We start from the raw sequence: 14142 nt of genomic DNA, 5'->3' as shown, positions 1-14142 counted from the left end.
TGGAAGATGAAATCCTCACTATCATTTTCAAGTTTGGGCATGATTCACAATGGCAGCATGCCAAGGTAGGTGATATGATTACTGATATTTCTTTCAATGAAGAAGAAGGGTCCATAGACTGTCTTGTTGGACATGACACAGAACATTGCAATACTGGATGTGTGGGACAGTTGCATATGTATACTGTCCCCCACATATATGTAATGTTGACTTTACCTGAAAGATGAAGTTGTTTTTCATCACTGAAGATTAATCTGCTTGAAAGGTCATTTTTCATACCAATGCAGAATTGCAGAAGAGTCAATTTGTCATCAGCAATACCATATCCATCACACGATCCACTGTCTGTCTGTCTGTCTGTCTGTCATGCTTGGATGGTCTAAGCATTTTGCATCACACAAAAAAATCTCCTTCCCTGAATTTATTTTACCACATCAGTATGCTGTTGTAAATTAATTATGTCTTGAGAAACCTGACATGGAAAGCTCTTTGCACACTCTCCACTGAGAGGCATTTGGCAAATTCTAGCACATGAACATTCACAACATTCCTGGAACTTGCTTTAAATGTTCAGCAACATAACATTTGCACTTCATAGAGCAAAATCATATGAGTAGCACAGATGCAAAAACCACTAATGGCATGATAAGGAAAACTGAGATAATCAAGAAAAACTCATCCCATCCAAACTATTAAAGGTAAAGACATCATTTCTTTTCTAAAAATAAGTAAAAAATAATTACACAAAATTAATGACTGAAATCTGCAGGTATCTTTTATGTGAAGTGAAATATTGACTTAGCAGTTTTTGCAACCAATTTGCAGTTAGTGGTTTTGCAAATGTATCAGTCCAATTACAAAACAAACATTCAGTTGCAAAATTTGATATTTGGTGATATATTAGGAAAGACAGAAAGGTGAAATTTAATTATTGCGAGTATAAACAGAATACATTTTATTTCAAGGGGAAGTCTGAAAATTATACAAATTTGGCATATAAAAATATGAAGGAGACATCATTTTACCAGGTACAACTGACTTACTTAACGTAAAAAAGAGAACAGACATGAATGCTCAACATCAGGTTTTCTTTTAAGAAAAAAAATACACCATCACATTTTTGACATCACAAGATATTGTAAAAAATAAAATAAGCTGCAAATTGCATCTTAGTAAAACATCAACAAAATTTTAGAAAGTAATAAAGTTGGCCAAAAGTTGCAACTTAGTTAACACAGCAACAAAAAGCTCTAGACCATGAAATCATTTGAAAACTGCTTTTAAGTGAAATTGACCCCAACACTGCCCATCATCTCAAAATCGCTTCTGTCATCTTTAGATGCTGACAACGGCAGGAGCGACTCTAGTAGTGCCTTCCCGCTCATCTAACACCTCAGTGTAGAATCTGAGTTTGTCGTTGGTCGCCAAACCTTCACCAGAGTGGAGCTCCAAAATCTTTTTGACAACTTTGAGTTTGCCTTCTGGAAGTTTTACATGATCTGTGACTGGTGTTGGGCCATTTCCTTAGCTGAAATTTTTTCCTCTCTTCAGGATGCTCTTCCTGTTTCCAGCTTCAAAATTGTAGAAGGGCTCTCCACAAACTAGACAAATCATTTTGTTGTTGATTTTTGTTTACATCAGTTTTTTGGCTTTTTGAATTTGGAAATGCCAGTCACCAGTAACTTTCACTAATCCTTCCATGTATGTCATAACAATTAGTTGTCAACACAGTATTCATTTCATAACATTGCTTTAACAATACTTCTCATGTTATTACCTTTCTGTTTTGGAAACATTACTTTTCCACTGACCAAGACACCTCTTCCTTTTCTGTAAGGGAACTCCACTCTTGGTCTCATTCTGGTCATTTGCAAGTACAACGATGGATTCGACTTCTTGCAGTATTCGTCCTGTTTCAATTACTTCCATTTCATTTGCCATCATCTGCATTTAAATCATCCACAAAATCACTTGTTTTCTTCAAAACACTCATGCAGATACCTCAACAAACATCCTATTGACCAGCTGAACTGTGCTTCCCAGCACATATTTCAACAATGCAATGGCATTGAGAGCTCCGTAGTTGTGTACGTGTTCACTACACTGGCAGCCAAACTAAATCTGGACAAGAAGAATATCCCTTTGAATTGTAACAAACTGAATGGTGACTTTGAATGTGTAGATTGGTAGGTTTTATATCCTTGCAGCTGGACATAGCACGGCGCCCGCCATGTCTATTTAACTTTGCAGGTTTTGTAGATGTTTGACATTAAGTGAGCTGTGTGCCCAAAGACAATGCAGTCTGCAGCTTTTGCAACCAAACACAATTTTCTACAGCCAATTTCAATAGTTTACAGTACATTTTGCACCATTAAATCTATTCCATCACGTCAGCACTGAAAGAATCTATGTAGTATTGTGCTCAACTCAAAGTCGACAAAAAAAAACCATTTAGTGGCTTGTGCATCTCAGCTACTCACATAGTATCATGTGACTATAATATCAATAGGTAACAGTTTGAATGTGTCAATTTATACAAATACCTAGGTATAACAATTTGTAGGGATGTGAAATGGAATGACCACATTGACTCAGTTGTAGGTAAATCAAGTGGCAGACCTCAGTTTATTGGTAGAATACAAAGGAGACTGCATACAAAACCCTGTGAGATCCATCTTAGAATATTACTCAATGTGTGGCACCTATACCAAATACAACTGACAAGTGATACTGAATGGATGAAGGGAAGGGCAGCACAAATGTGCACAGGTATATTGACCCACTGGAGAGTGTCAAAGATTCTGAAAGAACAGAACTGGCAGACACCTGAAGATAGACACAAACTATGCCAGGAAAGCCCACTTAGAAAGCTTTCAGACTAACTTAAAAGTGGTGAATCTGGGAGTATGTAACAGTTCCTACGCATGGCTCCCACAGGTATCGTGAAGACAAGATTACACTAATTACAGCACACACAGAAGCACACACAGAAGCACTTTAGGAAATATTCTTCCAGCAATCCCTATGTAAACGGAATGGGATCATGCCCTTATAACTGGTACAATGGGGTGTACCCTCTGCCATTCAATCCACAGTCATTTATAGATTATATATGTTGAAATAGATACAAAATGCTGTCTCTGTCCGATTCACCATAATTTTCAAAGAGATAGAGGGGCTGGCCAGTACTTACCTCAGCTCAGTTCAGCCGATAGATACACAAAACAGAACAGAAAATTTACATATCCTAGTTTTCAGAACTTTGTTCCTTCATCAGGGAGAAGAGGGAGAAAAAAGGGGAAGCAGCAGGGGAAATGTAAACAGGGAGGATAGCAAATATGGAGGCATGGGTGTCAGAGGGACGCCAAAGATATTGTACTGTAAGTACTTTGCCAGCTTCAAACCAAAGAGGATGCATACAGAAGTAAAGAGGTATATAGTATAGAGATAAACACATCTATGTAGGATAAAAAGATGCGTGAATGGCTAAAGAGGAGGAGAATGAAGAGTAAATAGGAGTGAGGTTGGTTAACGTAGGTTCAGTCTAGGGGGATGATGGGATGAAAGGACGTGTTTGAGTGCAAGTTCGCATCTCCACAGTTCCGAGGGACTGGTGTTGGGTGGGAGAAGCCAAATGGCACGTGCGGTGTAGTAGGTTCCTAGGTTCCTAGAATTATGCTGGAGGGCATGCTCCGCTACTGGGTATTGGACATCTCCTAGGCGGACAGTTCATCTGTGCCCATTCATGCGCTCAGCTAGTTTAGTTGTCGTCATACCTGATACAGCCTTTTACATTGGTATGATGACAACTAAACTGGCTACCCTGCATTTCATATTTATTTAGTTCCTAATTGACTTGCATTGCTGTATTCCTGGATTTCCCAAAACATTACTGTAGTTCGTTCTTTCATTGATCAAACCATTTTTAGTGAGCTTTAAAGGCATACCACCCTTCATCTATACTTCAGCATCCAACTTAAACTTCGCCTCCTACCTTCCAAACTTTACAGAAGCTCTCCTGTGAACCTTGCAGAACTAGCACTCCTGAAAGAAAGGATATTGAGGAGACATGGCTTAGCCACAGCCTGGGGGATGTTTCCAGAACGAGATTTTTCACTCTGCAGTGGAGTGTGCGCTGATGTGAAACTTCCTGGCAGATTAAAACTGTGTGACGGACTGAGGGACCTTTGCCTTCGCGGGCACCCCATACCATCACGCCGGGTGATACGCCAGTATGGCGATGATGAATACATGCTTCCGATGTGCGTTCACCGCGATGTCCCCAGACACGGATGCGATCATCATGATGCTGTAAACAGAATCTGGATTCATACGAAAAAATGACGTTTTGCCATTCGTGCACCCAGGTTCGTCGTCGAGTACACCGTTCCAGGCACTCCTGTCTGGCACCGCAATCGCGATAGGCTACAATCCGACCTTTATCAAAGTCGGAAACGCGATGGTATGCATTTCTCCTCCTTACACGAGGCATCACAACAATGTTTCACCAGGCAACTCCGGTCAACTGCTGTTTGTGTATGAGAAATTGGTTGGAAACTTTCCTCATGTCAGCACGTTGTAGGTGTCGCCACCGGCGCCAAGCTTGTGTGGATGCACCGAAAAGCTAATCATTTGCATATCACAGCATCTTCTTCCTGTCAGTTAAATTTCGCGTCTGTAGTACGTCATCTTCGTGGTGTAGCAATTTTAATGGCCAGTAGTGTACACTCTACAAGCCATATTATGGAGTGTGATGGATGATTCTTTGAGTACCACTGTCACATTCCCCATTTCCTATTCCAGTCACGAATGGTTTCCTAGAAGGACGACTGTTAAGAAACCTCTGTGTAAGCACAAGTATATATAATTTTACCTTCGAAGTCTTTTTGCCAGATATACGTATGAGGATCAATATAGGGTTTTTTTCCAAAGTATAAAGCTAGTCGACTTGCGCAGAACTTTTGAATAACTTTGACAAAAGTAGTTGTTGTTGTGGTCTTCAGACCTGAGACTGGTTTGATGCAGCTCGCCATGCTACTCTATCCTGTGCAAGCTGCTTCATCGCCCAGTACCTACTGCAGCCTACATCCTTCTGAATCTGCTTAGTGTATTCATTTCTTGGTCTCTCTCTAAGATTTTTACCCTTCACGCTGCCCTCCAGTACTAAATTGGTGATCCCTTGATGCCTCAGAACATGTCCTACCAACCGATCCCTTCTTCTAGTCAAGTTGTGCCACAAACTCCTCTTCTCCCCAATTCTATTCAATACCTCCTCATTAGTTATATGATCTACCCATCTAATCTTCAACATTCTTCTGTAGCACCACATTTCGAAACCTTCTATTGTCTTCTTGTCTAAACTGTTTATCCTCCACATTTCACTTCCATACATGGCTACACCCCATACAAATACTTTCAGAAACGATTTCCTGACACTTAAATCTATACTCGATGTTAACAAATTTCTCTTCTTCAGAAATGCCACTGCCAGTCTACATTTTATATCCTCTCTACTTCGACCATCATCAGTTATTTTGCTCCCCAAATAGCAAAACTCCTTTACTACTTTAAGTGTCTCATCTCCTAACCTAATTCCCTCAGCATCACCCGACTTAATTCGATTACATTCTATTATCCTCGTTTTGCTTTTGTTGAGGTTCATCTTATACCCTCCTCTCAAAACACTGTCCATTCTGCTCAACTGCTCTTCCAAGTCCTTTGCTGTCTGACAGAATTACAATGTCATCGGCGAACTTCAAAGTTTTTATTTCTTCTCCATGGATTTTAATACCTACTCCGAATTTTTTTTTTTTTTTGTTTTTTGTTTCCTTTACTGCTTGCTCAATATACAGATTGAATAACATCGGGGAGAGGCTACAACCCTGTCTCACTCCCTTCCCAACCACTGCTTCCCTTTCATGCCCCTCAACTCTTATAACTGCCATCTGCTTTCTGTTCAAATTGTAAATAGCCTTTCGCTCCCCGTGTTTTACCCATGCCACCTTCAGAATATGAAAGACAGTATTCCAATCAACATTGTCAAAAGCTTTCTCTAAGTCTACAAATGCTAGAAAAGTAGGTTTGCCTTTCGTTAATCTAGCTTCTAAGATAAGTAGTAGGGTCAGTATTGCCTCACGTGTTCCAACATTTCTACGGAATCCAAACTGATCTTCCCCGAGGTCGGCTTCTACCAGTTTTTCCATTCGTCTGTAAAGAATTCGCATTAGTATTTTGAAGCTGTGACTTATTAAACTGATAGTTCGGTAATTTTCACATCTATCAACACCTGCTTTCTTTGGGATTGGAATTATTATATTCTTCTTGAAGTCTGATGGAATTTCGCCTGTCTGATCATGACAAAAGTATCATTTGCTGTTTTGTCATTTTTTTTGCCTCAGCCCGGCTCCAGAACAGTGCCCTTATTAAACGTGGGGGCTCACCCATGACGACGACCTCGTCGGGCGGCGGGGCCGGCTCCTCGAAGACGCTGGCGGCCATGACGGCGCGGCCCTCGGGCCCCGCCCCCGGGCAGTCTCGCGCCTCCAGGTCTCCGCCGCCGCCGGCCAGCAGGCAGGGCTCGATGTCCTCCAGAGGAGCGCCCGCCGCCGACAGGCACAGCCGGCTGCGGCTCTGCGAGCGCGACGGCGCGCTGGCGGGCGGGCAGTCGCTCCACTCCGACCACGCCGACCACTGCGGCTGCGGCGCCGGCGGCCGCTGCGCCTCCCCGTCCGTCGTCGTCTCCGGGGAGTCCTCCGACTCGCTCTCCGCTGCAAACACGAGCACACCTGGCGTCATTCTCGACCCCAGACACCCATTTAGGATGTACAGTCTCCTAGGATACCAAAGAAAACAATCTGGAGGAGGATTTAACGTTCAGGGCAAGAAATAAAAATTTTGACAATGACGTTCTGTCGTAGTGACAGTCGTCTTCGTTTTATTGGTAGTATTTTGCGAAAGTGTGGTTCATCTGTAAAGGAGACCGCTTATAAAACACTAATACGACCTATTCTTGAGTACTGCTCGAGCGTTTGGGGTCCCTATCAGGTCGGATTGAGGGAGGACATAGAAGCAATTCAGAGGCGGGCTGCTAGATTTGTTAATGGTAGGTTTGATCATCACGCGAGTGTTACGGAAATGCTTCAGGAACTAGGGTGGGAGTCTCTAGAGGAAAGGAGGCATTCTTTTCGTGAATCGCTACTGAGGAAATTTGGAGAACCAGCATTTGAGGCTGACTGCAGTACAATTTTACTGCCGCCAACTTACATTTCGCGGAAAGACCACAAAGATAAGAGAGATTAGGGCTCGTACAGAGGCACATAGGAAGTCATTGTTCCCTCGTTCTGTTTCGGAGTGGATCAGGGAGAGAAGATGCTAGTTGTGGTACGAGGTACCCTCCACCATGCACAGTATGGTGGATTGCGGAGTTTATATGTACATGTAGATGTAGAGTGGATAGTATTATTCCTTAAGAATCAAGTTTGCCAATATCGCTAGTAATTCTTTTTATTACAGTTGCCGGGTTCGGCAGATTTACACTGTTATCATCGGATTTTGTAACATTATTAGATGTACATGCTTTTTACAGCACTGAAAGTCTCATAGTGAGGTTGCGTCAATTTGTAGTATAAAGTGGCAGGGAAGACCAGCATGTCACGAGTAAAATATTATACAATTACAGCAAGGCATGTTTTAAATTGTGTAGTATTTTATTTGTGACACGCTGGTCTTCCCTGTCACTTTTCATTACAGATTGACGCACATCATTATGTGACTTTCAGTGCTGTAAAAAGCATGTACATCTAATAGCGTTACAAGATCCGATGGTGACAGCGTAGCTTTGTTGAAACCGATAGTAGTAATAAAAAGAATAACTAGTGATCTTGGTAAACATGACTCTTCAAGAATAGTATCACTTTCAGATCGCCCCCCCAACGATTGAAGCTATGTCACACATGTATTGAATGGATAGTGTATTGGAAAGAGGTTGTAATACGAACATCAACAGAAGTAAAACTATAATAGTGTAATGTAGTCCAGTTACGAGTAAATCAAGTGATGCTCATGGAATTAGATTAGGAAATGGGAGAAAGTGTAGAAGAGTTTCGCTATCGGAGCATCAAAATAACTGATCGTCGAGCTAGAGAGGATATACAATGCTGACTGGCAATAGCAAGAAACGCCTTTTTGAAAAAGAGGAATTTGTTGACATCTAACATCAATTACAGTGATGGGTCTTTTTCATTTATTTATTTATTTATTTAAGATATTTATCTGGAGTTTAATCCTGTAGCGAAGGGAAAAGTGGGCGACAAGCAGTTCGGGCAAGAAGAGAAGAGACTAGAAACTTTTGAAATGTGGCGCTGCACAGGAATGTTGAAAATTAGATTGGCAGGTTGAGTAACTAATGAGGACGTACTCATCCGAATGTGGAAAAAAGGAATTTATGGCACAACTTGTCTGTATGAAGATGTCGGTTGTTAGTATACATCCTGGGGGGGTGATGAATCACGAATTTTGTGCTAGAGGGAAATTTAGAGGGTAAAAACTGTAGAGGGAGACCAATGGAGGTATACAGTAAACAGGTTCAAATTGATGTAGCTTGCAACAGTTTTCCGGAGATGCTGAGGCTTGCCCAAGATATAGTAGCGTAGATAACTGTCCCAAACCAATCTTCTGACTGAAAACGAAGACGACAACAGCAACAACAGTACCGTTGTTTCAAACGGTGGCACGTTTCCTACAAGGGGAAAATTTGTGATATCTACTTCACAAATATACAATTTTAGAGCTATTTTAGAACTGGAAGTCAATAACACAGCATTTAACGTTTACTATATAATTCTACAAAATAAATTACTGAAATTCAAGTGTCATTCAAGTACAACACAATTTATAAATGGCTGTAGTAAACAAAATGACAGCATTTCATAGAATTATTGACCGAATTTAAAAAATGTAAAATGCTGCCGTAATCTACACAATACGCGACAATCTTGCATTAAAGGTTCAACACACAAAGTACTAAAGTTAGAAACTGTTTGACTTGAGGCACTGTAACTCACTGTGCGCAAATTACTCACACTATATTCACCGAGTAATTCAGGATGAGAGCACTTACCGATTCTCAACTGACCTTATCATTCAGACATTTTCGAAACTCTTTCTTGCTCACACCCCCACCAAATAATTAAAGGGAAATAATTTATCACTCAGTAAAGAGTCATACGGTTTTGGTTTGACTTTGTCGTTAGTCTTTAGGTGAATGTCCACCGCTCGTTGTCTCATGGTAGCGTTCTCGCTTTCCGAGCACGGAGTCCCACGTTCGATTCCCCGAGGGGTCAGGTATTTTCACCTGCCCCGAGATGACTGAGTGGGTGTTGTGTGTCGTCTTCATCATCGTTTATCCCCTTTACGGTCGGAGGAAGGCAACGGCAAACCACCTCCATTAGGACCTTGCCTAGTACGGCGGCGCGGGTCTCCCGCATCGTTTCCCTAAGTTCTGTCAAGAAGCATTGGGACTTGATTTCCATTTGGGATGCGCATCTTCAACCGTACGAGTTTCACATGCTTAACGTTAAATAATTAACATAGTAAACTCATTTATAACGTAATCAAAGATTTAAAGCTATTTAATACATGGGAGTTCGATTCTTTAAAGAACCATGATTGAGGTTACTGGTGTTGTAACTATAAGCCAAAATACTTGTTAGGCAAATGCAAACTAACAAATGTAACAACCGATCAAATTTCACTTGTATTAACTTCAAATAAATTACTTTCCCAAACAGTCAGCCTTAAAACGAAACTTCATTTGTACGGAAGTTACTCATATCTTCATAAAAAAAAAAACACGGTGGTTGCTTGACCTTGTTATATCACGAGTCAATAAGTTGTCTATCGGTCGCTATGGGTCTTAAGACACCTAGTAAATTTCTTGCAATATCTCGAGATAGAATAAAGTCGTCTGAAAACAGTTTTTGCCAGATTCCAGAGCTCAAGAATCCGCATCCCGCGACAGGAAGTAAAACAAATATGTAGATCATGTTTTGAATTAAATGAAATCGAAATAAATCGGCTTTCCGAGAAATCGAATTCGTATCCAACTGCCAAAAACTCCGTTAGCATTTCTTTAAAGAGTCTTAACGATTTTACCGATTGAAGTGACACGTCTTTGCGCCAGCGACAATGGGAACATGGCGCGAGGGAATGCGAGGTTTGACAGGTGAATGCTGACGAAATTCGTATCAGTTGTTCGCAGAAAAATTCACCGTAACTACCCCATGCAAAATTATGTCTACCTCTTTTACTATAATAAAGGCTCACGCACCATACTATTAAACCGAACACAGTTTTCTATTTTTGGCTAAAACCTAGATCGAACGGATGCACCTCACACACTGAAATCCACCGGGAATTCAGGATTCTAATAGGGAACTTTCCCGCGTTCTAATAATCAGAGCACCTGACCGCGTAGTTTGCAAATTTTCGTGGACGCGTCAGAACATTATAGCTGCAGCAGCGCACCGCCCCTCGCCCACAGCACGCCGTTTTCTGCTGTCGCTGAATCGAGGTGAAAGGGTAAAGTATTGCTGCGCCGGAGTAGGGTTGTTAAACGACATTCACAGCACCCTGTTCCCATGTGAACTATAGTTTAAGGTACACTTGGTCGTATTTGATACCACTTGAAGAGAGTTGGGCCTCCTGCTCCACCCCCGTCATTCTATTAACTTTGCATATGATTGGCCACTCGACCGCCGTCTTCTAACAGTCACCGGTTCACGGAATGTGTTAACGTCATGACCAACTGTCCCCAAGCTCTAACGTTAAACAAAAAAATCGATTATTTTAAAGACTGAAATGAAAGCAAGAAATAATTTGAGATTAACCGACAGAATGTCGTTGTGGCACGGTATACGAGAAGTAGAGATGTCCGCATTCCTGCTAACATATTGAAATCCACGGGGCAAGTACCGTAGCACACCACTGCAGGGGCCAAACCAAAAACTGTGCAGCCCACCTCCTCCAGCAACGTGCTGCGGTGCTGTGGTTCGTTGATTCGAATCTGTACCAGGACCATAAACAAGCAAAGCATTGGTCATCCAGCTAATTTTTTTCGAGGTGATAATTAAAACTTTACGACTACCTCTTTTTTTTGTGGTTTTAGGGCGCACAACTTCAACGGGCATTAGCGCCCAGACTACGTTAGGAATGCACCGCGAGGCACAAGTTTAAAACAGCAACTAAAAGGGAAAACACGATAAAAGATCGACAGGCATAGGATTAAAAAAACAGCATAATCAAATGTCCTTAGACAGGTTGGTCAATTTGATAAAACGAAGAACGCGAGCAGCTGCTCCTGGGTCATCCGCTAAAATGGCATCGAGAGTACATGGCAGGCCACAATCAAGACGCAGTGTAGTAAAATCCGGACAGGACGTTAAAATGTGGCGGACCGTCAGCAAGTGCCCACATGGGCAGAACGGCGCCGGCGCAGCCGTCAGCAGATGGCGATAGCTGAACCGGCAGTGTCCAATTCGTAACCGGGCCAAAACTACCTCCTCCCGCCGAGACGGGCGTGAGGAGGACGTCCAAGCCGCTGGAAGAGGTTTCAAGGCCCGAAGCTTGTTGTCCGTAAGTGCAGCCCAAACGGCATGCCACAGCGATAAAATGCGCCGACAAATGACCCTGCTACAATCTGATGAAGGGACACAACAAGAAGCTGTCCGAGGCTGACTACCTCATGTACAGTCACCATCGACGACGACCTATCAATGAATATCATCATCTTCTCCTTCTCCTCCTCCTCCTCCGTCTTCTTATGTTTTTCTATAGCGATGGCATTGTTGTGTGGGTTTTGGCAGCGTTATTGGCAGATTGCGCCCGACTCTCCTTCCTGACCCCAACACACACTCCTGGGACGGAATTTGTGGACCCCCGTCTGTCTGCGTCTAGAGCAGCGGTCGTCAACCTGCGTCCGAATGAAGTGTTCGTGCGGCCCACGGTTCTCAGAAACATTTTACAAGTACTACTAGCGACCCGTCCCAACTTTGCACGAATAGCCGCATGGCTTGCCCAGCGTAAGCTGAAGTTTCCTTACAAGGCACTCCGTAGAGTAATATATACAGGGTGGTCCATTGATAGTGACCGTGCCAAATATCTCACGAAACAAGCATCAAACGAAAAAACTACAAAGAACGAAACTCGTCTAGCTTGAAGGGGGAAACCAGATGGCGCTTTGGCTGGTCCGCTAGATGGCGCTGACATAGGTCAAACACTTGGATGATGTCGTCCAGGATACACGTTGGGCATTTTGATCACAATAGCCACACATCAACACGATATCGACCTTTTCGCAATTGGTAAACGATCCACTTTAACACGGGTAATGTATCACGAAGCAAATACTGTACGCACTGGCGGAATGTTAAGTGATACCACGTACTTATACGATTGTGACTATTACAGCGCCATCAATCACAAAGCGAAGAAAGGAGTCCAACTAAAACATTCATATTTCTTTAAGTACTACACGAACATGTAATAAAAAATGGGGGTTCCTATTTTAAAAAACGCAGTTGATATCCGTTTGGCTATGGCAGCGCCATCTAGCGGGTTAACCATAGCGCCATCTGGTTTCCCCTTCAAACTAGACAAATTTCGTTCTTTGTAGTCTTTTCGTTTGACGCTTATTTCGTGAGATATTTGGCCCGGTCACGATCAATGGACCACCCTGTATATATTATTTTGGTAGTAATAATACTTCCTGTGGCCCAAAGTTCTGGTGTGGTGCAAGTCTTTCAATTGGACTCCACAAGTTCACTTCGTCGGCTTGAATCTTTTTTGCCAGTTATCCAACGCGAAAAGGGTGAGCCATAGTTTAACGTGGGAACTGGACCATGCTTCGTTTCTTGCTATTCATTCCGCGACCTTCCGGTTTTCAGACACACGCTGCACCACCAGGCCCGACTCGGATTCTGCCCAAGCTTCGCTGCTGTCTTCAGTTCCGGCGGGTGTATACACGAGCCTTTCTCGTGAACAGTTACGTATTCGTAAAAACCGGATCAATATCCCAACAGTTGTTCTTCACTTTAGCCTGTGCATAAATACAGAAGCGAGCAGGGAACTTCAGTTTATATTAGAAAGAAGATTCATCTAGCAACTAACAACCCAATCTAAAAACATCAACTGACGCTAAGAACTTCTCGTTGACATACAAAAATACTTACAGACGCAACAGTATTTTAAGATGTTTAATTGATTGGTGAATTTCGCTTACCTCAGAGGCAGAGGAAGAAGTAGTAGAGATGGCAAGAAATAACGTGACTGATAGAAATATCTGTTACTGAGATGTAGCGGTTACTGCAATAACCACTCATATGATACTGGCAGTTTACCGAAGACATTACTATGCATTCGCATCATCTGAGCCGACCATCCATAAATGAGCAGAGGAGAGCAGAGCACAGGGACTGACCATCTGTAAGGTATTCTACAGCTCATGGAAATAACTGTCACGCTGTGCGTCACCTGTTTATCCAAGTCTCAATTTCAATAACCATCAGTAGATGGGTAGCAGTTTCTTCTCGCTCGCAGTTCTTTATCTCTGCGAGTTACGGCTACTATTATAGGTAACCTGGAAGTTGATAACCGTGTTGTGGACTGCAGTTGGTCGAAGTAGACTATGAAATTTCCATTTGTAGGAGTTAAACAAGTATTTTCATACTTCTATGGGAACAGACTTCAAACTTTCAACATAGGTTAGAGGTGGCGTAGGGTAGTTTGTGTACAACTACCATTTATCCCTTTTCCTGTTCCAGTCGCGAATGTTTCGCAGTAAGAACGATTGCTGGTAAACCTCCGTATGACCTCGAATAGCTATAAATTTTACCTTCAATCTTTTCGCGATAAATTGTGTATGTGGCAGGAGTCAATATACTGTCTGATTCTACTAAACTGTAATTTAGTAAATGCCTCTGCTGTAATGTCATCAAAATGTTTTAAATCTAATGAAAAATTTCATACACACAAGACTAAAAAACAGAAAATATTTAAATAAAAAGACTTGTTAATGTAATATGTTCTTACTGATAGTCCTGAAAATCCGCGCTTGTGAATCTTCAATAACTATGACAACGCTTGTAA

At 42.1% G+C, this 14142-nt stretch overlaps 1 protein-coding gene across 1 annotated transcript in view; it reads right to left on the bottom strand.

Moving 5' to 3' along the window:
* LOC124790533 (prolow-density lipoprotein receptor-related protein 1-like) overlaps window positions 1-14142 on the bottom strand; it is a 219975-nt gene that overhangs the window by 21540 nt on the left and 184293 nt on the right. The window contains exon 6 of the mRNA XM_047257792.1: window positions 6441-6767. Within this exon, the coding sequence (XP_047113748.1) occupies window positions 6441-6767 (327 nt within the window). The remainder of the gene's footprint in view (window positions 1-6440; window positions 6768-14142) is intronic.

This window comes from Schistocerca piceifrons, chromosome 1 (assembly GCF_021461385.2).
Source record: "Schistocerca piceifrons isolate TAMUIC-IGC-003096 chromosome 1, iqSchPice1.1, whole genome shotgun sequence".
NCBI lineage: Eukaryota > Metazoa > Arthropoda > Insecta > Orthoptera > Acrididae > Schistocerca > Schistocerca piceifrons.
The sequence above is the reverse complement of the archived record's forward strand: the minus strand, read 5'-3'. Positions and strand labels throughout refer to the sequence as shown.